At 37.4% G+C, this 25,430-nt stretch overlaps 2 protein-coding genes across 6 annotated transcripts; one reads left to right on the top strand and one right to left on the bottom strand.

The window, feature by feature from the left end:
- Nucleotides 1-383: 383 nt before the first annotated feature.
- LOC131792700 (GDP-D-glucose phosphorylase 1) lies at nt 384-6,660 on the bottom strand. 2 transcript variants are annotated; one of them, XM_059110117.2, is made up of 11 exons: nt 6,621-6,660; nt 6,102-6,288; nt 5,882-5,998; nt 5,243-5,350; nt 4,659-4,799; nt 4,110-4,168; nt 2,870-2,972; nt 2,077-2,180; nt 1,331-1,503; nt 903-983; nt 384-598 (listed from the first exon to the last, which is right to left on the bottom strand). In XM_059110117.2, exons 2-11 carry the CDS (start codon nt 6,246-6,248, stop codon nt 477-479), a joined length of 1,155 nt encoding a protein of 384 aa, XP_058966100.2. In that variant the 5' UTR covers nt 6,249-6,288; nt 6,621-6,660; the 3' UTR covers nt 384-476. The 2 variants fall into 2 exon arrangements, with proteins under 2 accessions (XP_058966100.2, XP_058966098.2); XM_059110115.2 differs by lacking the exon at nt 6,621-6,660 and adding an exon at nt 6,417-6,583.
- Nucleotides 6,661-6,702: 42 nt separating this feature from the next.
- LOC131792698 (serine protease 33) lies at nt 6,703-25,352 on the top strand. Of its 4 annotated transcripts, XM_066162706.1 has the most exons (11): nt 6,703-6,846; nt 7,574-7,646; nt 9,667-9,813; nt 10,680-10,716; nt 18,920-19,036; nt 19,616-19,891; nt 20,288-20,524; nt 21,069-21,254; nt 21,819-21,980; nt 22,552-22,753; nt 22,841-25,352. In XM_066162706.1, exons 3-11 carry the CDS (start codon nt 9,760-9,762, stop codon nt 23,085-23,087), a joined length of 1,518 nt encoding a protein of 505 aa, XP_066018803.1. In that variant the 5' UTR covers nt 6,703-6,846; nt 7,574-7,646; nt 9,667-9,759; the 3' UTR covers nt 23,088-25,352. The 4 variants fall into 4 exon arrangements, with proteins under 4 accessions (XP_066018803.1, XP_058966096.2, XP_066018804.1 ...); XM_059110113.2 differs by lacking the exons at nt 9,667-9,813; nt 10,680-10,716; XM_059110112.2 differs by lacking the exons at nt 6,703-6,846; nt 7,574-7,646; nt 9,667-9,813 and adding an exon at nt 10,395-10,579.
- The last annotated feature ends 78 nt before the right edge of the window (nt 25,353-25,430 follow it).

Here is a 25,430-nt window from a genome sequence, read left to right as displayed (position 1 = left end):
GCTCGTAAGCTTAAATAGATATTGCTTGGGAATTCAATATCATCTTGAATGAGTAAAGGGGGTAAGTTTCTAAAGAAACTGTACTGCTTCGTCGGTGGGAGAGTATTACAGGGTAATTTAGTATTACCAACTGAATTGATGACGAAATTTGGCCACCGTTAAGCGTTTCATTCGCTCTGACGAAGGGCTAACGCTCGAAATGTCAGCTTAAAAACTCTTCACGATGGCCAATTTACGTTATCAACTCAGTTGATGATACTAAATTACCCTGTTATCATCTTGAATGATTGGGCTTCACCCTCGAAATTCCACCCTTCGTGTGCCGACCGCACAAGCTATAATACCCAGTAAGTCATTGAAAAGTCGTTGTTTTTTCTGGATAATAAAATAAGTCATTTTATTATTTACAATTATACAGATAGAATTAACAAGCCCCAAGATTTAATTTTAACAATCAGCAAACAATGATTAAGCCACTATGTGTGCAATAATTCTCGTATCGCCTCTCTGTGCCTGATAAACTCTTCCTCTGGTAAAGTTGCTCGTGCCATGTATTCCACAAACTTCTCTTCGGTAAATGATTCGTAGGTTTTCCTTGCTGGAAAAGGAAATAATAAGATATCAGTTAAGAACAAGTTTGTGTGACAGGATTGTTCTAGTTTTGTTTTAGTTCGTTCTGTAATTGTCCCCGAGAACTCGTGTTACTTTCTACCCAATCAGATTAAAAAATAAAAATTTAAAATCAATCGCAACTTGGTTACCCGCGTTAATTTTCCCGCGCCTCATTAGGTAAAATCAGAAGCAACACTGTACGTTGTGTTGCCTGGTAGCAATTCGGCTGAAAAATACATGCCCCAAAATATAATTGCATTAATTGTGCATGTACAAATTGAATTCGTTACTTTCTATTGCCAAAGAACCAGCAAACTCGTAGACAGCGATGGGTCGCTTTTCAGACTCGTAAGAACTCAATTCCTTTGCACCTGGTAAAGAAATATCAACAATTAACTAAAGAAAGTTGGGAAGCCAGAAATTTGAAAACACTTAGATACAAAAACCGCTCAAAGCTTTTCATATAAATTTTAATGGGTGGTTTGCGACACATTGATGCCTTAATCAACTTTTATGCATAACCAAATGGCGTTTACATGAAAGGTTTTATACTAGGGGTTCGCAACAAACAACAGAGTTAGAACCATTTTGACCAGCAAAATTAGTTTAACTTGACAATAATATAAAGTAACGTCACTTGAATGGGCCCAACTTAAAGTTTCACTACCTTTCTTTTTTTATAATAATATTAATGTCACATCTTCGAGACTTGTCTCACCATGGACAGGGTTCCTTGGCCAGAGGAATACTCTGAGAACTGAACACACATCGCGGTCGCCTTGCGTAATTCCATTCCTTTGATTGCTAGGACGGCATCTTGCGCCTCGAATTATGTGCAGGTTATGTGCAACCTCCTCTTGAATAAAATATGACGAAACTTTGTGTATTGTGCTGTGGGTTCGAATTAAGATAACAGTGAAAAGTGTAAAAATCTGGAAATTAAACAGTCCCTTGTAATATTCATCTGTGCATTTACACGGAATTCAAAGTGAATATCCGAGTTGTTTCGCCACAAAGTTGTTTATCCACGATTGGTACATTTCAGACTTATAACCAGTTAGGAACATCTCGTTTGGTGAAATCTACATCCGTTGGAGCAAAAAGACTTGTAGACTGACCACATCGTGAGCCAGCCAATCATTTTACTAGTTGAAGTCGGGAACCGTCATTCATGCACGGACAAATTGTTTGATACAACAGTGTATCGTAAGCTCCCGCTATAACACTCAGTAATACAGCGGCTATACTCAGCATTTTAGACTTTTGTTTTCCAGTCATTGTGAACTTAATCGATAAAAATTATCTCGCAAGATATTTCGACGGGAGAATGCTGCTCTAACCGAAATTTGATTTCAAGTAGTTACTTTTCGTTTAGAGATATGCATCAATCGTGACTGGAAACCAATCTACAAGTGATTTCTTTGCTCAAACAGCGTTATATGTTCGTCATCTTCAATTATTTACCGTGCAACAAGGCCCACATCAGTCCCTGGGGCCAGCTCAAAGACGAACGCCGTTGTTGGGTAATCCTTGACTTCGAAAACGTTTCCGCAAACAAGGCTGACATCCTGTTTACCACAACAAAACCATCATGATCAAAACTAATACTCCTAGCGATATTTTTGTAAACAGGTACTAAATATAGGTCAAAATTAGAGGGAAAAATTATCAGAAGTAATTGTTAATGATTACGTATTAAAACTGAACGAGAGTCCTATAACCTACATGCAACACCCCTAAAAAAATCTCTCTTTTTAGAAGAAGCCCTCCTTAGAACGCGTACAAGTTCTGAGAAAGAGAAGCAACCAATTACGCGGTACAACTACTTGGTCAGCGAGACTTCTTGAAATGACCCAGACACTTGGGGGAACTATCTCGAGATAGTAAAAAAAGTTTAACGAGACGAGAGAATAATAAAATAATTATTTTCCACCTGTTAAACTAAATGCTTTCCCGCGCTTCGAGCTGCTTATTTGTTTTTAAATTGCGAGCTCATTGGCTTCTTGATATATTTTCCATTCCTCTGATTGGCTGTTCTTGGTTTTCCGACCTTCAATCGAAATGCTCTCCAACAAACACAGAGGTTGGAGAGAGGGACTTAGGCCCAGACTCGCGCAAAAACACAAATATTACAAAACTCGACCCAGACTCCTAATCTGTAGTCCTGTTTCTTCCCATCAAGCCAAAATGTCTCTCACAGGAGTGTCTTTTTTTTTCCGTTGATAAGTTATACTGTTATAGTGCTATATTGACTTACAGCTGTTTCAAGATAGGATGGGTGTTCACTGTACCAGGTATGGAAATGTAAATGATTTACTGATGCATGTGCACACAGACTGTTAAATCCAACATGAAATCCTCTGCAATGAAGACAAATTTATGCAATGAGACTGAATCAATGAACTGCAAAGTATAGATACAATTAAGTGCAAGTTTCGTTTTTATCTTTGCCAAATGCTTTTGTTTCTACAGAGTATCTGTGCTCCAAGCTGTGAGCATTTTGTACACCATGGTGAGTGAAAAATATAATTGGCAACTAAAATTTTGACACAGGTCACTAATTGGTGATTTTTCTACAATTGAAGGTCACCAAAAGGCGACTTTTTGAAAAACAGAACTTGGAGCCTGAGTGTATGTAAACGCAGGGAGAGCTCAAACTAGTTCCAGTCCTTCTGCACACGATGTGCTAAGGGAAGATCATTGAAGCATGGAATCTCAGCAACTTTGTAGGTAAATGAAAAGATGACAATTCAATCATGAGAGCACAAAAAGTTATTTCATTGTGAAACATACAGAGAGTTAGTGGGGGGGGGGAGGGGTTCCCAGGCACAAAGTGGAGTGAACAAAGTGGAGTGACAACACAACTGAGCTATGAAACAACCTACATGTGCTCCTGTATTAAGGTCAACACAGCAGAAACACAAGTACTGTCTTTCTTTCTACATTTTCTCACTCCTACACTGTACATGTAGGCATTCCTCTCTTACAACTTAATCTCAATGAGATGGATTTGATCTTGCTCTCTACTAGCGACAGTAAAGTGTTAAAAAGCACAAGGGAAGAATGAGGTATAAAGGAGTTACAGAAAACCATGATGGCAACAGCTATGGGAACATCACTAAACAAAAATCTTAAAGAGCAGAGCAATGGCTGTGCATGTGCATTATAAATCTTCGTAAATTTCTTTGCCTCCTCTGCAAAACAGCAACGTGAAATGTTCAAAATTTGTGTTGTCAGGAGAATGTGGACAACAAGGGCTATTATTTGAATTTCTATTTCTAAGTTAATGCTGTGTTCTGTATTCAGTTTCCAAATAGTTTTGACTGTGAGAAACAAACTAAATGACTGTATCATGAGATTCATAAGTAAAATATAAGTTCATTTTTTTAACAGACATTGTCCAGAGTGTCACCATCATTGTTTCTTAAACTCCCTATTGCAAAAACTAATACAATTTTACTAGAAGATGTGTGTAAAGTGAATCAAATTCCATGTACCTGTGATTACTAAGCATGGATATCTCAAGAGCAAGTAGCAATGCATCCTCAGTGAGCACCTGTGTTTACGAAAAATTTGGATCATCATACAGAAAAATAATGATTGGCTAGACAGCAATCAAATGGTGCATTAAAACCGCTGACACCTGAGCAATGCTGATAAAAAGAAATGAAAATAGTGCAAGGAGGCTACTGATGTTACATTGTTTATCACTCTGTCCAATCTCCCTACTGCTTAACTCAATACCAGCTGAAAGGCTCATTAATGCACAGATCAAATCCAGTATACACTCCCTCCAGGTACATTTTCTATAGGCAATACAATGTCAAAAGATTATGCACATGTACTTTCCACATATGCTGCAGTACTTGATATTCATCCTTTATTACCAAAAAGAGATTTAGTGAACAACCACATTATTTTCTTTAATTTACAGTATTTCTTTTATTTACCAACATTATCTGACCAGAGACAAAAGTCTCATTCACATAAAAGTTCTCAAACCACAACAAAAAAATTCCAGATCAGCAGAATTTATAGTACAATACCTGTGGTAGACACGACCAGACACTTGGGATCAACAGACAATGACCATACTCCATAGGACTCACATTTATTATCATAAGATGTTGTTCATCTTCTGTTGTAGTTTCTCTTGGAAAGTCCTCTGGACAAAGTGCAAACAATACCTACATGTATATAAAATTACAATTTAGGATTCAACACTAAGTTGCCAAACGGTTACCTTATATAATAATAAACATAAAAAAAATTATGCATGTCTGATTGGCTGAAAATGAGCGCATCTATCATGTAACACAAGTGCAAACTTGGTTCACAAGTCCAAATTACAAATAGTTCCCACTGTCAACATTTTGTCTGTCTTGATTTTCTAAGATGCTTTTTCATGTAAATTATTAACAACTTAAGTAACAATTTGAAATCTCCTGCAATTTGGTGTACATAAGCACCTGCAAAATTTTCAAAGATTAAAAATTGCACTCACACTTCAGGCTCATTCAATTTTGTTGTCTTCAAAAAGTTTACTTGTGTCTATTAATTTCAAATTGCACTCAAAATCATGTTACCTATACATATGCTTTTATAGGTATACAATAAAGTACACATTTACCTCTTTTCTGTGTACTTTTGTGAAGTTGAATTTGTCGTGATTAAAAGGTTGAGAGATACTGTTTATTGTTTCAGGTTTTCTTCTCTTGTTAAATCTCATCTCATTCAACTAAAAGAGCAAATATAACCTTACATTACTACCAGTTAAAATCTCTCTCCAACAATCCTTCCTTCAGAGATGTTCTAGTTCTTAAATAAAAGCTTTGTAGTATGTACATGAACATGTATTCACTTATCCAAACTGTTACTTGACAATACAACTATCTACTATTGGAACATGATCATATTTGACAACAATGAGAATTTACCCTGCTTATTTTCATTTTGAATTTGAAAATTAAAAATTATTATCAGGGAAAGAAATTACAATACATTTTCAGCCTTTCACTCCTGAGAGTGATCAAGGCAATTTCTCTTTACAATATGATATTACGCAAACAAGTGATTAGAAGGAAGAAAATATTGTAAGGGATTATTATCTGATCCAACATCAATTCTCATCACTCAAATTATACAAGCTGTGTGATGGATAGTGAGAATGACTATTGGGATCTTGGGAGTGAATACATTAAGAGGTGCTTTCCCTACAGTATGCTGTTTTTCATAAATTAGTAGAAAATGTATCCGGTAGAGTGTTTACCTGGACAAATACTCCATATTTACCAGGTACAATTCTGCCTTCCACATGATGCAGTTTGTAAGCAAATGAACCAGCCTCTAATGCAGCATCCCAGCATTCCTGAAGCTCTTTATCAAACTACAGTAAACAATCACAACTCATACTTGAGAAAATACATTATCGAATTTCAATTTCTAATTAGGACAAGTAACAACAAATCAACTATGAGTGTAAACTTCACCTTGCTCAGCTCTAAAGCCTCCTTCCCGGTACCCGACCACAGTTTGAACCAATGGAAATCCTCTGCTGTATAGAAGTACTTTTTGTCTGTCAAAATCATCTTAGGGGTCGACATACTGAACAAGATTCGACTTTGTAGAGCTTTCATCGCATTTTACAATGATGTTTCGATGTCCGCATGCTCGGAACTGAAACAAAAAAAATACTGTGTTTAATTGAATTTCTCAAAGCCTAATGCTTTGGAAAAAACATTTCAGCTTGGCATGCCAACGAAGCTACGGTCACTTGTCTTTCATATATGGCTTTACAGCTTTACCTATTCTTCAGATGCAGATTAAACAGACTGCACACTTCAGTACAGTATCTTCAATGAAGATGTTTTTCAATATTTCAAGACAATTCAGGTAAAAAAAATTGGAGATCTTGGGTTATTCTCTTTTGATTTTAATCAAACAGCATAATACACGTCGGAAAGCGAACAAGTTCACGAAAATTGTGAGAATGTTTCATTCACAAGTACCTTCATTTAGGCTGCCGCCATTTTACCCACCTGTGCGCGGTTACAAAGCTCTTGTTGAGGCATTGTAAATTTGACACAACTTTTCCTGTCAGGACGAAAAGTCACCTTATGTGCGATACATAGGTTGACCGTTTGTGAACTTTTTGTGAGGCGGATAATCGTCAAAGAAGTGGTCGAGATAACGGAAAACCCTTGAGACAGCATAAGCTTCAGCGACCGCAAGAAGGTAGATCAAAACTAAATATAGTTAGTGGATTTTATTGAACCTGAACTAAACTGGTTGTTTCGATTGCATATAGAGAAAATATCTCCCAGTAGAGTATGTGGTGTTCAACTGATCGTTCATTGAGTAACTTTTTACGCTCAACATCGGTTGGCGGCGCGTCAACATTTATTTGTAAGCTCGTATCAGGGGAAATTTTAGGACGTCTTTAAAATAAGATTGCTGTTTGCGTGGTCGGCGGTTTGTGAGCGCTTTAAAGCGCACGTTGGGTGGCGGAGCCGCTCAAACGAGTGGTGAACGTGCGACAATTCAATGCTTCAAAGTGCACATAAAACCACAAGCAGTCCCCAAAGCTTAACCCAGCTTTGCTGTTCAAACCTTAACAGCGTCCAAACACCGCAAACGAAATAGGAAGGGTGCACGAAGGGGGGAGACTGGGAGACAGTAGATAGCCTGGATAAAAAATGCTCGATCGGAATGGCTGAGATACTCGTGATCCCTTCTAAGATTCCGACATTAGTCCGGATTCCGAAGTGTCGTTTAATGGGGTCAACTCCATTTTGCTTTTTGCAGAAAGCTAGCCGGTTTATGTGGTTAGCATGCTTTGTATCACTGTGTGATATTATACAATATATATGTAGTTATTTGGTTTGTCTTAAAGCTCAAATTTTGCAAAAATAATTTTAGAAGGTTTTGTTTTTATTATTTCTTCCTCTGCTACTGTGTCAAGCACTTCACGCATGCTTGATGTTGTAAAACCAAGAGGCGCACGAGGTTATCTCGAACAGTCAAATCTGTTTCAGGTGAGCCATGTATTTAGGCAAACACCCTGTATTAGGCCGATATTAGCCAAGATCCTAACCTTTTCTTCCTATGTTTATTATAAAATGAACTTGCATTCATCGAATAGCTCCCATGGATGGACGCAGACACTTAAATTGAGCCCTTAAGTGGCCAAAACTTGTATTAAGCTGACTCCTTAAGAGGTATATTAAGAAACTTAAATATTTTAAAAAGCTGAGTGTAGTTCACGTTATCAAAAGTTGTGCGGCGGTAATTGAGTCAGTAGCTTTTGTAGCTGGCGGTTTTGTGTGCGATGAGCGGCAAAGCTGTGTGTGGGAAATGCCGCCTGCTAAAATTGACCCAAGCCTTTTACAACCAATTTGTTTTAAACTATATTTGCAGTAGAGAATTTCTTCATAGAAATGCGCTATAGCGCCTAACAGAGCAAAAAATGCTTAAGACAGTTCACTTAAATAAATGGTCAGTTCAAGATCCATGTAAGTCAGACTCAATAAGAGACCGAAAATGTGACGGAATAATCATCGGAAAATTTAGAGGAACATGTCTAAGGCGGAGACTTTGTACTTAGCAAACACTTTGTGTCGAACGAATACCCTGTATTAAGTTGTAATTATCACAGTCTGCATGAAACAGGCCAGAGCAAGGTTCCCGTGGGTTTTCACTTAATACAAGTTTCATTGCCTAAAGTAACTCGTTAGCCATCCGACGAGACGGCGTCATGCTACTGACTACACCGCTCATATTGCACTTCGCCGATCACTTGCGTATACATAAATATATCAAAATTGAAAAAAAAAAAAAAAAAAAGATACGAGAGTCTAGTCTAATTACATTTGTTCTGAATCTAGTTTATTCTTTTCCCCTATTCACTTAATATTTGGTAAATATTACTTTTGACCATGGTTTTCAATTAGCTGCTTTAAGATGGCCGCAGTCTCCTTTACAACCTTCTATGATGTAACGCAATGAATGGAGCGTTGCGTGACTTTCCAGTCAAGACTGGAATGGCCACTAATTTTCGCCTCTTCGAGCCGACCTCGCAATTCTTTCATTTCAGTTTTGCTACTAATACGTGATAATAAAGATAATGAAAATCATAAGAATCACAATAATAGCATAAAAAAGCAGAAAGGGATAATCTCTACAGTAAATTCTCCGGTATGAAAATTTTCATCGGTCACGTTTTATAACAGGCACTTAAGTGTTATTACTTCCAAGATTCCAATTACGGGGAATATTGATACAAGGAAAGCTTTTTCTTATGTGCAAACAAAAATTGAATATTCTTTTTGGCGAGTTTAGTTATGGTTTCGAAATCAATTGAAAATGATATTCGGTTATGTATGTCCAAGGAAAGCCGAAAGGAAACTAACCAGAACTAAAAATTCAAAATTGAACTATTTGATTTACAAAAAGAAGAAAAAATAAACTGAGATGTTGCATTCTAATGCTATACCAGGACGGATATTTGTTAAAAAACTTTCAGTAGAAAAGACGAAAGAAAAAAAGAAAAGAAAACGAGATTTCTCCGTGATAAAAAAATTAACTTTTTCATGTTGAACATTTGTTCAACGAGAATAATTGCTGTCGGTCTTGATCGACAAGGTTTTAGATAAAGACGAACCACGTAATTGTTAAACACCAGAACCATTAAGTTTGTGTAGCTCAGCGGGCATGATGCCAAGCAAAATATATCCAATGATACGATTTATTTTACTGCGGCAACCTGCCTTAGACAAAAGAAATCTTACAGAAAGAGCGAATTGGGAGTGTCGCAACATTGAAACAATTCCCGTTCTCTAACGTATTTTTTGGCGAAATAACAAAACCGAACATTTTAAGCGAAGAAGAAACTCCTTTGGAGTGATAGTATATAAACCGCTTCTGAATAAGTCATTATTTTGGCCTGGATCGCGGTGTATGAAAATGTAAATACATTGGATGAATGCCATGTGAATATTCTCAAGTCTTTATTTAAAGCCGAACTCTAATGAAGAAAATGTGGTTCGCTCATTTTAGATTTGTGGCCTGCCTGTCTGATGAACCGTTTGTGTGTTGTTCAATTGAGACAAACGATTTTGTGCGGCGACTCCCAAAAGAATTGGATAATAAATGCGCCGGATAGCGCCAGTGTGTTTGACCACATTTACCAGGTCTGTTGAAAAGGTATGGCTGCCTCTATAAAAGAATTTTTGCTTTAACTCACGCAGAGCGTATAAAACAATTTTCAAGTGACGTCCGGCTGTGGAAAGTTGTAAATTCACTCAGAAGTGTATGTTGTGCCCACTCACAAGAGTATTCGTACACGCGAAATATACGCGCACACGCCCTGTCTCGATTGAGTTATTAATATAGCGCTGTCAGTGATAAGGACAATTTTATTGCTGTAGCTGGTGTCTCAATGATACATTTTACATAACTTATACAAATGAGCCAAATGACACTTAAAAACTCCTCATCGCCCGGTGTTAACTCAAAACTACCACATGCGGCTTTTAAAAATGTCTTGTAATGTCCTGCGACGTGAAGAATCCAGACGTAAAAATATTCGACATGTTTCTGGACTGATTAATATTTACTGGAGAGATAAATTAGATCTCAAAGTGCAGTAATTAATTGGAATATATCAAATACACCTGCTTAAAGGGAAAGGATGCCATCTCATTGGCTGCAAAGAAATTCATCTATAATGGCTATTTATAGTGTATAAATATGCTCTCTCAGCGTTTATTCTTCTGTAACTTGCAAGTCCGCTCAGTCAATCGGAACTGCAGGCTAAAAAGAGCTCATCAGATTCGTGTCCAACGAGTTGGTAGCTAATTTTACGTTAAAACAATCAACGCGCAGAAGCAATATCACTAGTGACTACACACTGAGAATTTCTGTTGCAAAAATGCAGGTCTGCTGTAGAATGATTTATGTGCTTCTTCAGGTGAGTTTTTCCTTAGTCTCACGCCTGTCAGACATTGTTACTTTGGAAAGATGATTAAAGATATTTTAACGATGATGTTTATTTCATAAAAAATCAACAGAGCCTTTTCTTTTTGGTCATCATTGTCTGCGGTGTGGGTAAGTGCAAAAGAAACCCTTGTTTCAACCGTGTAACTTTTGTAATCATATATAATTACAGCGTACAACGATTGAGAGCATGACGTGTCATTTCGCAAGACAATTCAACTTCGGCGTTAAGACCAGACCATTTATGGTCTGTTCATTTCGGACTAAAACGCTTCTTTAGACTTTAGCGCAACAGTGCAAGTAGGTCTTACAACTTATGTTTACATTTGTCAAGATTTCATTTACAAGCGTTGACTCACTTTGAAGTGGCTCACGATAGCAAGGAACTATTTACTTTCAGGTTAAATGGTTCACTTAACTTATATACCGTCTGCCATTTGTAAAACCTCTGTCTTTTTGTGCCTAAGCCAGCGTAAACTTCTCAGGAACACTATTTCATTCATATAGTGTTGTGGGTACGATATCAAATTCGTCATACTTGGAAAAGGGTAAAAAAAATAAAATCCATTACTTTGTTTGGGCGCTTTCTTATTCCCTTTGGCTATAAGACGTTTCATGTGAAATTTTATTCACAAAGAAATTTCTTGTGCAAATTATTTGCTAACTGGTGCTCCTTTGTGTGAAGTGTTTCTGTCGTTACTGTGCGTGTTTCAAGTAGTGTTTGGAATATATTGTTAGCACATGATGTTTGCCAATGCTTTAGACCCCTTGCCTCATTTCATTTCATTGAATGCTATTTGTCACTTGAATGCTCCAGTATTTTCCTTCATTTTTAATTACGCAGTGCCGTAATTTGCCTCGAGCTGAATTGAATCGATTATAACGCGCTGAGTACACGCGACAGATCGTCAACTTTCGAATGAAATAACCACTGAAAATCTTTTGTTTTTGGTGACAACAGAACAAGTGAATTCAAAGATAAAATAGACTTCGGTGAGAAAACAAGAAGTTTTTTGCCTTTACATGCAACTATGCATGTTTCCCGCAAAGTTTCGTTTCCTTGGATTTGTTCTGAAGAAAAACAAACATACACGCGAGCCAGACCGGAATATTTCGATGTGTTTAACTTGCGAATGACTTCTCTCAAGTCCAATTCACGCTCCATTACTCAGTGTTGAACATTACGTTTTTTTATGAAATCAAAAATTTAAAACTCCTGCTCGAGCAGATTTAATTGCTATAGTTTTTAAATGGAAATTTTATTTTCCGAACTGCATGTTCTCATCACACGAGGCCCCATATTGCCCTCAGTAAATGGCTCTAAAGACTCTGCGTACCTTGTTAATTTTATATTTTCGTGCACTTCTCTAAAATGATATCTCTCCCATGGTAGTTAACGTATATTGTAGCTTAACCGTGATTTTGCGTTGGCTGTTTTTGGAGTAGGTTACAACGAGTGTTAATTCGAGTTACGCAGGCCAATACATTTGATTGCCTAAAAAACTCCCTCCAGGAAATCTGTAATGGCATTGATGCGAAACGAATTACTTAAGGAAACCGGATATCTCAAAAATCTCGTCAACACCTCAGTCAGAACAACTGAAACTAGTTGAGTATCTGCACACCCTGTAGCAGTTTCCTTTTTACGCAATTTGAATTTCAGAAGTGCTTAGGACGTTTGATGATAAAGGCTCACTCAAAGAGAGTAGAAATTGCGTCTCTCCGTCGTTACTCTGTTTTCGATTAGTTTCACTCTGTGCTATGTGCTAAATATTGCTCAAGAATCATTTGATAACAAATTTCAAGAATGGCGAACACGATCCAAATTGACAAATTTCTGTCAAATTTAGTAATTGCTGTGGCTTCCGAGCAGAGCAATGCGACAAAAATCTCTCCTTCCCGCGGAAGTCGACGATAAAACATTTCCTTTATTACAATGCGTAGGTGCACAAGATACGAATTTTTCCAGAAACTTTTTTAACTCACTGACAACACCAAAAAAATTTAAGAAGAGAATGAAACTCTCAAGAGTATCCAAAAAATGTAAGAATCTTAACGCAAAATCTGCAGTTAATTTCATCTCCTCCTCTTAAGGAGATTCTTCAAAATCCTCTCGGAAACGACATGATACAATCGTCTTCATTGCGATGATATTTTTCTCCTGAATACAATATCGATCCTTATCTGTCTTCTGATAATCCCAAGACTTATTTCAACAAAAGACTAAAATGTGAAGATCTGAATGAAAGTATGTATGTCTTAGTATTTTGTTGCCGAGAACCAGTTTTACCCGTTTGATACAAATTGGGCCAAAATTCGCGTATTATCCTGAGGCAGCCGAGATAAATGCTGGATTCATTTCGCGCAGGAGTTTAGAACTTTCTTAGATTCGTGTGAAAGAAACAACCTAATCAGAACTATATCTTATCAGGCATGTGTTATATATAGTATTACAGTTGAAAAGTAAATCAACGATATGGTTTGATAATTAAAACGACACCAGCTAAACGTGCCTAGTTTTGCCACATAGCGATTGGGAATTGGCCCTGTCATCAGAAGGCATACTGACACATGTATAGTCAGTGCTATTCAAACTTGTAACGTTTTCCATGCTCAGTTCTTGTTCGTGCGCGATAGTACGATATTAAAATTTAAAAAAAATGTAAAAGATAAAAAAATAAAGAATCACAGACACCCTTTATAACCTAGTTATGGCAGACTGAGGTTTGGTGGTATTTCTTATCGCATCTAGTACGTGCTTGCAGTCTCCCGCCGTTATGTAACTATATTCTGAAAAAGTTTCAATTATTCATGGCCGCTCCAGTAGTGTTATAGCTTTCTGTACATGTGCCGGACTAATTAGCTACATTCGACTTGCGAAAAAACTCGGTTGGGCTAATCTTTTTTAAATGTTGAAATACTGAACCAAATGCACAACGTATACGAAATGAAAATTAAAGTTTTTTTTTTTTTAAGGGGAGTAGTCGAGTCCTACGGATAAACTTCCCGGCCGAGTGAAATATTGCGAAGTAAAAAATGTTGTCTTTTATGACTACTGTTTTTTTTTTGTTTTTTGTTTTTTTTTTACTAAGAACGATCGTACATGTACAACTAAAGAGCGTTTCTGTTGGGAAGTAGTAAAAGCTAGGTGAGGCCAAACGGAGGTAGTCTCGGACCTTGTTGGCGTTTTAAATTCATTCTGCGCGGATTTTTTCCCAGTCTCAACGTCAAATAACCGAGCACATTTTCCTGGCTTGCGTCCAGCTATAAAAATTTCAAGTGCATTGCAAGCAACCAGCCTCTGGATATTCAGGGCAAACGTCGAGGTCTAAGCATTGGTTATCAACCAAAAATGATCAATAAACGCCAAAAGAAGATTTGGGACCGTTGTGATTTGTAACAAAATCTATGACACCTTCAAGACATTACGTTTTCAACACCTCAGGTCAAAATGAATGACCCGTCAATTCTAGAATTCTGTGTTGCAACATTTACAAGACAAAAGACACAATTTTGGCTTCTCGAACTAAAGATGCTAAGTGTTCCGTTGCTCAAGTAATTATTCTTAAAATTAATCGCTGCATGTCAAATTGAAAGTGCTCTTTAACAGGTCAGGGAACTTTTTGTTATAGTTTCCTTAGGAAAGGCACAATTTGAGGATCTAACGACCTAAATTAAACGGTAGTCGGTCAATGGAAATGGCCATGAGCTCTCTACACGATGAGCCAATTAACACCTCTAATGCGTGATCATTACAGTTTCATCCCTTTATTTTGCAACTATTTGGCAGAAAATTCAAGACATTGCTTCCAATATGTTCAGTATAAATCATGCAGTAGATTTTGTGCCCGCCATGCCTTCGCGTGCAGCTTATGACTCAGACAGCCCAAAGTGTAATGGCCTGAAACTAATTACTTCGCGCACGTGAGTAGAATTTTAAAATCCCGGTTGGCGACGAGACAAACAACAATTAAGTGACAAGTAACAAATAAAAGTTACGTTCTACAAAACAACTTGAAAGGCGTCTTTGTTGTACCAAAATATTGGGTTGTCTTGTTTGAAAGCTGTATGAAAATTTTAGTTAACATTACTCTCAAAGAGCATCTTTATGAAGGTTAAAAATGGTGTACGCAAATTGCTAAGATAATTTATTTTGCTCTTTCTGCTAGCAGCCGAAAATACTAATATTTAACAAGCTAAACTGTATGTATTTCCAAAACTGACAGTGTTCAGCCGTTGGATAGAATTTTGTCGGCCCAAACTTGTGTTTTCTTTATTTCGTTTTAGAAGTTTTGTGTTTTTTTATGGTTTACGCGGGTAAAACTAGCTCTTGATTATAGTATTTGAAACGTACCACTATTATGGTTTATGCGGGTAAAACTAGCTCTTGATTATAGTATTTCACTGGACAAAGGGTAGGGACGCCTTGGTTTCCCACAATTAGAATTAGTAGCAAGAAATGAAAGGCGATTGACGTAGAAATAAAAACACTTGTCTGACTGAAGTTAATTGCTTCCAAGTTCAAGTTCGGTATAAAAAAATGAATCAACAGACAAAATTTACATGGCAAGAACATCAGATAGAAACATTTGTTTTGGAACTTGAGTTTAAAATCTGACGCGTATATTTATTGGGAGGGTGAATTTTATACTGAATTCCGTTGTGCCAATAAATGGTGGAAAAAAAGAAAAGAAGAAAAAAAGCAGTACTATTCACCAAAGTGCTTAAAATGATTATTCATCGCGGCTCAAAACAGAAATGATGTAGCCCGATATGATATTAATTTGTAGCAACGGGAATTGCTTATAAACAAAAACTTGTTAATAATTGCAGGATATTTCGAAACATATTGATTACACCTTACGACTCAATCAAGTTCTGTTCAATATTAACGTGGCTAGTCGGCTCATCAGGAAATTATATTAGATGCCATGCTGTGTAAATACTTCATTGTGCGGTGTTTTTGCGTAAATTAAATGAAAGAGCAGCTATAAATATTTCTAAGTGGTCTCTGTTTCGTCGTTTATTGATGGCTCCGATAATTAACGATCAAATAGGTTTCGAATTTCGTTTTTTTTCTGACGAATTTTTTCTGACGTTCTTTCCCGCTCGTTTTAGCTTCCAAACGTCGATATTTGCGAGTTGCTTTCTCTTTGTCAGCCAACTGTATTTTATTTTCATTCCCAGCGTATTAACTTTTTGGTTATTTCATTTGCGCCACATTTACGGGGAAAGTTATCCAAGAATAATGTTTAAATAAGTAAACGTTTTCACTTGTATGTCTTCGTGGCATGGCATATACTATTATTTTGCTCGTTGGTAGAAATGCACGAAATATGTATACCACTACTTGGTCCAAGTGTCCACACTTTGGGCGGACAAGAATTAGTCGTGACAAGAATTCCAAACCTGCAGTACTAATGATGTGCCTTTTGTAGTCTTAGGAATGTCTTTGGAAATTTTAGTCTTGAGAAGAACTACTTGAGATAACTATTAGCGAATAGCAAATGGTACTAAAAAAAGATTAGCGCTGTGTAAGAGAACACAGCCTTAGAGAGAGAACGAGAGAAAGGTCACTTGGACTTAGGAAATGTGAGAGCAGATAGAGAAATTTTAAAACTATTTGCAGTTTTATTTCCAAAGTTCAAACTTCATCTTTAAGTGAATAACGTGTGTTTGAGGTAATGACGAGGTAAGGTTCATATCCATTGTATGTGTGCAAACAGTATTAAAGCCTGTTTGAGCTGGTATACCTGACAGCCGGCACGCCAGAAAAAATGAACGAGTGCTGAGTCGGTCAAACTGATCAGTTGTACACTTTTTAGGATCAATCAAGAGAATTTATAGAATTCAATTAATTCAAAGTCGTTTAATTAAAGCAAAAGACAAATATCGTCTGACATAATCAATACGACTTTCTCTAGCCCATCATCGTATTCTCAAGCGGGTGGAGACTCGCATCGATTTATATAAATCTTCATTCAAATCTGCTGAAACAGAAAAAGAAAATTGTAGCAGACGCGAATCGCCATTTTTGGTTTTCTCATATGATTGAAGTTCTTTTTTAAGAATCCCTCATGAAAATCGCTTTCTCCTTGTTTAGTATCCTCTGTACGTTTTTTATCTAGAAACGGTAATGTAGGTATGACTGAAATTCTCGATACCATCAAAATTGGTTTTTACTGTCGCACGGAGAAACCATTTAACATCAAGCCGGTGTTGATCCAAATTCCGTGTTTGTAGTAAATTTTTTTATTTACCGCATCACATTTTTCTGTTTAGTAGCTGTAATTACGTGTGCCACAGTAGATATTTGAACCATCCTTTCATCATCAAGCCTTAACAGAGACTCCTGCGCCAGTATATTTGATGGAAGTGGTTTTTGATACTTTATTAAGTGTCTGGTTTCGTTATTGTCAATTTGTGAGTGCCCATTTTATTTCAAGACTGTAGTTCATAATGACAAGGCATTTACCACTTTTACACCGAAATACCGGTCATTTGTGAGATGTTTTTGAATCAAAATGATCACTTGTTTGTTGATCGGAAATATAGCTTCTTATAACGAGCTCCTACGCATGAAAAAAAATCGAGCTAAATTATCAATACAATTAGTCTACGAAACACATGCTAATTACACATTCGTATAGTAGTTTCTATGAAAACGCGTGCCACCTTCGTATACGCTGTTCAAGCTTTTCACTACTTCTGACGTCGTTTAAGCCCGCAGGAAATAGGCTGTTACCCGTTAAAAGCATTCAGTTGTTTTGACATAGCTTTCCGTTAAGTGCACTTGATGTCAGTTTTCTAAAATGGTTTTTGAGCGAGACTTTTTATCCTTTTTTTTATATATCAAAGACATTTTTGTTTTCCTGAGGTAAAATTTTGAGAAAAGACTTCCGTCGGAAGTTCATAGGTCGTTTGCATTTGTTTTTCTGGAAGATAATATAGGTCATTGAAAAAATTTTACTGAAACGTTATTGTTTTCTTAAAATAGCTTTAGGAACGATTTTTGTTCTGTATTGAATGTTGATTTTGCCGCCGAAACTAATGACAGACTATAAATTACTATATTAAAGCGACGTTTGATATAATTATATATTGTTTTTTCTTAATCCATATGTGTGGTGGGCTGATCAGTAGAATTTCGTGATCAAAGACAAATGAGAAGGCATGGCTTTGACGATATTGTAATAGCGGTTACTGTTGTCATTTAAGTACTCATAAGCGTTTTTGTGGATGAAATAAAGCATTGCATTCCTTTTTTGTGAAAGAAAATTCCTTTTGCAGTGTTCTTCGATGTTTAAGCGTCTGAAATGACTTTTCTCACTTGAAGTAACGTCAATTTGACGCCTTTTCAATTGTTCTGCTTTGAGAGCTTCAGTAAGGGTCGGTGGTTATGATAGTTTGTATATAATTGCAGTGTCCTTACGAAAGAGGATGACGTCAGATGAATAACGATCATCAAAGATTGACTTCAAGATCCATGTCTGTTGATACAAATTGGGAAACCAGCCAGGCATATATAGACAAACCATTGGGTGAAAAAGCACATTTTAAGCCTGTTCTTTGACTTCTTTCATGGTTAACATTTTCAACGATATGTTTATCAGACCTCTAAGTATCGAAGACTGTACGAATTTTAGTTTCAAATAATTGCGTGTAGATGTCTAGAGCTACTAAAGTAATTTAAAAATGAATGACATTATATAATGACCGTATTACGAGCGAACAACCGGCATAAATGTTTAAAGGAGCTTAATTGACCACTCCTGACGTAAATTACACGAAGGCTAAAGTACTTGTTTGTATTAGCGAATACCTGTCACGCAAAAAGAAAAGCAAAGCTTGTGCACTGACGACCGAATCGCTCCAACCATTCTTTTGTTTGTTATCTTGATGATAGATATTACTCCAAATCTGTTCATAGTTTTTTTTTCTCGTTTGGGCAAGAAGACACTTTCGTGTAGAACTGATGTAAAAAAGATTGCCGTCACAATGTTGTCACTGGTCACGTCATTTTCTCCAAATGTTGATATTTGCAGTTATTTTAAAATAAAGTTTTGATTATGTGGATCGGTACTGGAAGTTCTCTTTGTACAGAATGTGAATACAGGCACCCCAGGTTCAAGCTATAGCTTTACACTAACATTTTAGCTTAGGTTGCCTGCGGTAAGCGTCACGTTGAGTCTTTCTATGGCGTCCTGGGGACGAACTTAATTCCCTCAGAGGAGAGGTTCAACGTGGCCATTGCAACAGCCCAACTAACTTTTCCTAATAAAAGAGAATGAAAGTCCTTCTTCTCATTTCCCAGACCACTGTCCAAACTCAGTTCATCCGTCAGCAGGAAGATGTAAAATCGACTGTTTACTGAATGCTCAGTGTGAAAGATGGCAATACTGTTGTAAAACCGGCTGCCGGCAAACTTGTGGTAAGGACTAATTTATACCTGTGTTATGAGTTTCTGCCGGGTCCTCGGTCAATCGAGAGCGATGAGAAAAAGCGAGCGAGTGAGCGAGAATTGGTGAGAAGTCCTTTCGAAAATTGGAAAAAAAAAAAAAAGTTGGCGATGAAATATTCTTTGTATGATTCTAAACGCGCGAAGATTTGAAACGACAACAAATTGGCGAACCCATAACTTCTCCAACACTTTTAACGATTTGCTCCTAAAATGTTTTGACTTTATCAGGTGAAAATATATGGCAAACTTTTCCTTGAAAAATCCTTTTTTCCTAAAAGAGGCATGCCAGTTTCTGAACCAGGAGAATTATCCAGAGCGGTTTTTATTAATCGCGAAAATGAACTGAGAAAGAAAGTATTTCAGAAAATTTTATAGTTTTTGGGCGCAACTCCACTTTTACATAATTTTTGTGAAATGGCCTTTGCTGAGTATTCTTTGCTAAAGTAAGCAGTGAAGCGGCAATCTTCCTTCACAATTGCTGTTGGTAATACATTATGGCTTTGGATCATTCACTATGAAACATGATATATAAGTTATTTCTTCTCGTAGTGAACTACACGACATGTCAGTTACAAAAAATCGAGGCAGCGCTGATGAGACGTGGCTTTTCGCCAGCGTGCAATCCGGACGGAAGCTTCAGGGAAATCCAGTGCACAACTACAACGCCACTGAAATGCTGGAGAGTTAATGCACAAGGAGAAAAGTTTCAAGAAACCGATGTCACCATTAAGTTTTCCTCTAACTCTGAACGTCATCAACCTCAGGCGTGGAAAAGAAAACCCAGAAACGTCCGGCAATACCCAAACCTGGAAGAGGACGAAATGGGTAATTTATTCATTCTTTTTCGATGATGTTTTTAGTTTTGATTTCTCATTTACTATTAATAACTTTCCTGAGGCAAAAACGAATTTCACCAAGATGGGAAGGAGTAGAATTGGTGATTCCAACATCTCTTTTCACGGTGAACCTCCACATTATAATTTACTACACGACATAGAATTAGCACGTGGATTTTCTTCACGAAAGGCACGCTTGTTCCTAAAAGAACATTGCCTCATAGATCCTGATTAGTGACTTAATTATGAATGTGGTATCCCATTGCTCGTCTTGTAGTGTCGCAGCAACGTTCACATCTCCACCATTATTATAGTATGAAATCCAAAAATGTTATTTCGATTTCCGTAATACAGGCTGACATGTTTTAAAAACCTTTTTCTACAGACGAAAATCCCACCAAAAAGGGAAAAACCCGCTGCCAGCGAATGCGTGAACGCAGGTTGAGGAAAAGAAAGAACAACCCTGGAGTATTCGTGCCAAAGTGCAAATCAAACGGCCACTTTAGAGTTCTGCAATGTAACAGGAAAACAAAAGCCTGTTGGTGCGTGGACCGGCTAGGAAAACAGATTCAAGGGACCAGGATCAGAGGAGGAGGAAAACCGAAGTGTAGAACTTCAACAGGTTAGATAACCGGTCTTCTGTCTGAAATGAGGATAATTTGCTCTATTTTGCTGATTTTTTTTGTTCAACTTTTGCTCTGGGTTGGGACACAAGGCAAAAAACAAACTTACCACTGCCGCACCCTGTCCCGTGCTTTGGCCCTAACTTCGCCCTAGGAGAGACCTCTTCCGGTTTCTTCCTCGCCGTCTGTATGAACACAGAATTTCCTGCTCCTCTTTAATCTCTCCGTTGGGAGGAAGGCTATTTTGACTTTTTCTTAAAAGTGGTGGCTTTGCTACTTTGTTTTGAAGATCTTTAGAGCATTAAGCATGCGAGGTAGAAAAGGTCTGCCGATTTCCGTGATTCCGGCTCGATGTCTCCCTCGTACTTTACTGAGAAAAATGAGAAACGAAGACTTGAAAGAAACAGCTTTGAAATTGTTTCTTGACATTTAACAAACAATTTCACTTCACCCTAAACTCTGTAGCAGAGCTCCTTTGCAACTGGGAATAAATCAGAACGTCTTCTTAAGTTTTACCTTGAGAAACATTTCGACTCTTTTCAGTTACTCGTGATTGTGGAAAACGTTGGGGTTTGTACAATCCTCGCTCCCGAAGGATTGTGGGAGGACAAGAAAGCGTTCCTAACTCCTGGCCGTGGATGTCTGCTCTGTTCTTTAATCGCACCAAGCTTACCTGCGGAGCAACCATCATAAAACCATCTTGGGTCGTGACCGCTGCACATTGCTTTAGTAAGTTGAATAATTCTAACTCATCCCCATCGTCATTAGTACAAATATCTATATCCGCATAAACTCGTGTAATAGTTACAGGTATTCCTAAGATCCGAGTAAACTTACACTAAAGAACATCAACTATATTCAATAAAACGGCCTACAATGACTACAAAAGTGGTCCTTACAACACTCAATGTTTCAGTGAGTTTTGCTATTATTGTTTATGTGGTACATTTTACAAGGAATAAGAGCTTAAGAGCATTTCCTTCCCCTCCCACCGCTTTAGAAAAGAAAAATGAACGTAATGCGAGAAAAGGTATTTAAGTTAGTCAAAGAGAGGTTTCTTACAAAAACTGAGTTTCAAGTTTCTGAAATGAGGGAATGTGCACAGGAAGGGGGGAACCTGTTGCAATTGTAAACCACTGTAATTTAGTACGGGTTAATCTAAATTATGCTTTTTATTATGTTGAGGTCGATAAAACTGGACCAAAAAAAATGGATGCAAAATGTTCACAGGCTATCAGTTCATCAGTCCATTTTATGTGCACTTACCAAGAACTTATGTGGTTTGAATCTTAGATGAACAAACATCAAAGAAACCCTCAGACTGGGAGGTGCACATTGGTGAACATTCACTTCACAGAGAGGAAGGGAAAGAACAAAAGCTTGACGTCAAACAAATACTAATTCACCCAAACTATAAGCCAAGTAATTCCTCCCACCCCGGTGACAACGATATCGGTAAGGCTACGGGGTCTCTTTTTCTTACTAAGGGACGGATCTTACTAAAGTACTTACTGTACTTAAGGCACGAATAGACCTGATCAAATCACACTGCGGTGAACTCGTGGATATACTACTGTTTCTTTCGTTTGTCAGGTCAATTATTTTATTTCTACATTACATTCCTGAAAATGAGTAAGCGCGTAAGAGGGAATCTTCAGTAGTTGAAATTTTGATTCACGTTATGTTTCATCCATATTACGTTGTGTGAAGATTTATTTGATTAGAAGATGGGCTATTTCTTTTTTGCTAAATGAAATTTTCTGTTGCTGCAAACTCGAGTAAGGGAATAGCACAAAAACAATGCAACCAATCCATTGCTGTTTCTCACGAGGAAGTTGCTTAAGACGGTGTCATCCAGAAGTTAAAAACTCTGTCGGTGTTTTATGATCATGATAATTTGAGCGCTTTGTTTGTCTTCTATTTTCTTTGGAAAAACAAACAAAAACAAACAAACATGTTAAGTGTGAATTGGTCATATATAAAAGAGGGATTGGGTTATATCTGGTGTTTATGTGCTTTTCTCCAGCGCTAGTGCGTATGGCTGGTTCACTGAAGTTCGGCAGCCATGTTAGTAAGATCTGCCTGCCAGAGAGTTTCAACTACTTCCAAGCGGGTAAACGCTGCATTGTTACTGGCTGGGGACACACTTATTGGCAAGGAAGTTCCTCGCCGGTGCTGAGAGAGGCGTGGGTTGATTTGGTGGGAAAAGAAGGCTGCAATTCTCCCCGGTTAGTAATGGTCGAAAAAGCATGTCAAACTTTAAGTAGTAAATGACCAATGTAGAAGCTTGTGATAGCTGTTTCTTGTGTTTCTAGTTCGTACAACGGAGCAGTGGGAGGAAACTTCCTGTGTGCCGGATTCAAGGAAGGTGGCACTGACGCATGCTCTTACGATAGCGGGGGACCGCTGGCCTGTCCAGATCCGAGCGGGGACGGCACCTGGATGCTTGCAGGCATAGTGAGCTGGGGAGAGAGGTGTGCGTTGCCGTACAAATATGGTGTTTACACGAATGTGAACGAGTATACTCGGTGGATGGAGGCAAATTTGAAGACTGACAGATGAATAAGTGCGAGGTTTTTCTTTTTTGCTAAACAACATCGTGCAGGGCTGATGTACGCCACCTGAAATGGGCTAATTGTAAAGCAAACGTTGAAAATGAAAATCGGATTACTCGCTTAAGTAAAAAATAAAACTCGGATAGTTTTCTTGATTAATTTTACATTTTGGAAAACCCTGCGTAAATTGTTCCGATATTCACATATCTTTTCAACGGATCATTTCATGAAATGTAAAACGAAATTCATAAATATAGCATTGGCCGGTCTTAAAATTATTGCTGAGAGTTAGGAGGGGCAGATGCCCTGAGAGCTGTTTGGTAAGCGCATGCAGTTGAACGTAAAGACAGAAAATGCATGTAAATATCGAATTATATTTAACATGACCAAGAAAGCTCCATAAGAAGTAAATGCAGGCTCTCTAGAACCAAGGTGGCTAACAGAAGGTTAGTGTTTGGTAGTAAAAATGGATATCAAATATCAAGTTATTGACAAAATTTAAGAGTACACAGATCACTTTTTTTCATATTATAATATAACGTATTCATATCAAATATGACTGTTAAGCAAGCCATACTTTATAACGTGAAGCCTGCGTAAATTTAGTGTTATCCCTGTGTAATATATCTTTGTTAACACAGTTGTAACAGATCTGCCATGAGTTAAGAAAAAAGATGTATGATCTGGTTGAAAGGATCTTGCTATCAGCAAGATCTCTTTAGCATGATCTAAATCGTACAACTTTTAAAGATGCTTCTCTGAAATCCCCCGGTGTTTATCTTCCTATCAGGAAAGTAGATCGTATGAAAGACGTATGTCACTCAGGTAAAGGCCTTCATGATAAACAAGTGTTTAGGCTACTCAGGTATTCAAGGGACATGAAACCATTTTTGATGGGGAAATTGAACAAACACGAATGCAGTTAGGAATCAAGACATCCAATTTCATCGACAGCCGCTTATGAAAGGAAGAAAAAAGTATGCGGGGGGGGGGGGGGTGGTGGACAGCTCAGTTTACTTGGAATGATAAAGTAGCGTACCGTACCCGGAGCTTAAAACATAAAGAATGAAATGAAATGAAATGAAAAACAATAGGAAAAGAAAGGAAGACGGAACAAAAAGGGTCCACCTGTCATTTGAGGCAAATCAATTGCAGCTTTGGTAATGTTGAAAAGTCTTGTTTACGAAGCATTTTTAAAACTCTTACTTTTCATGTCCTAATTTTATTAGCAGCATGAATGAGTTTTGTCAGTCATTTAGTTCACGGTTATTAATTTTTTTTAATTATTATTATTATTTTTAACATAAAGACTTTATGTCGCCGTCCTTCTAAGATTTATTGTTATCTTGGGTGCACAAAATTGCAAACCTCGCTTGTTTCCCTTTTCTTAAGAACAGCCAGACACTGTGTTTCAACATTATGCTCAGCTTCTGTGATAGTAGCAAATTGGGTTAAGAATGTTTCTCGGTGATGCTTGTATCATCACGAGTTTGTAAAGCACATTTGCAGTTGGTTTTATGGCATTCTTTTGAAAAATAACTCAAATCATATGATGGGCAATTTGTAATGTGTGCTTAAAAAAACAACACACGATGAAAGATGTACAATATATATTTTAGATTGAATCAGTTTCGACAGGAGGTTGTTTACTTCCGAGATATACGTCGTTCTGTAGCCATTTGATAATTTGAAAGACTGGTGCTTAGGGTAGAGGTGCACCCCTGAAAGTACTTGAAGAAATGTCGTACCAGACTATTTTTTATCATGTGTAGAGAGATACAGTGTCTCTAATGCTTGTTTTGGAAGGCCATGATGCAACGGAAATATGGTCAGGAAATGAAACGAACGCGTGTGCTGGAATATCCTATGAGTAACTTTGTGACTTTGCTGAAAATAAGAAACATCTTTAATCAAATGTGAACATTTTTGAGGAACGATAAATGTATATTATTCTTATTTCAGTCAGGTGGAGTTGGGTAAACAATAATTAGCAAACATCACGGAAGTGACGATTATGATAGATTTCTCCTCTGAGGCAAAGTAGCAAGAATTCGCAAAAGGGAGAGTTTTGAAATTAGACCCTGCTGGGAACGGTGTCTTTCCGTTGGTAATTTTTGTACCTGTCCCCGAACTCTCCTTACATTCGTTCTCTTTGGTAACACATGCTTAACTACGGTCTTGATGTTTATGACAGATATAAAATAACCAGACTTAACGCAATTCATTGATTATGAAACTACGGAGCTTTGATTATATGGAACTAATAAACATACTCAACATTTTTTCTCAAAAAAAAAAGGTTGTTAACGTCGTTATCTCAGTTTTGTTTTTTTGTTCGTTTGCATGCTTT

This window comes from Pocillopora verrucosa, chromosome 2, assembly GCF_036669915.1.
Source record: "Pocillopora verrucosa isolate sample1 chromosome 2, ASM3666991v2, whole genome shotgun sequence".
Taxonomy (NCBI): Eukaryota; Metazoa; Cnidaria; class Anthozoa; order Scleractinia; family Pocilloporidae; genus Pocillopora; species Pocillopora verrucosa.
Note: the sequence above shows the minus strand (reverse complement) of the source record. Positions and strands in the feature narration are given on the sequence as shown.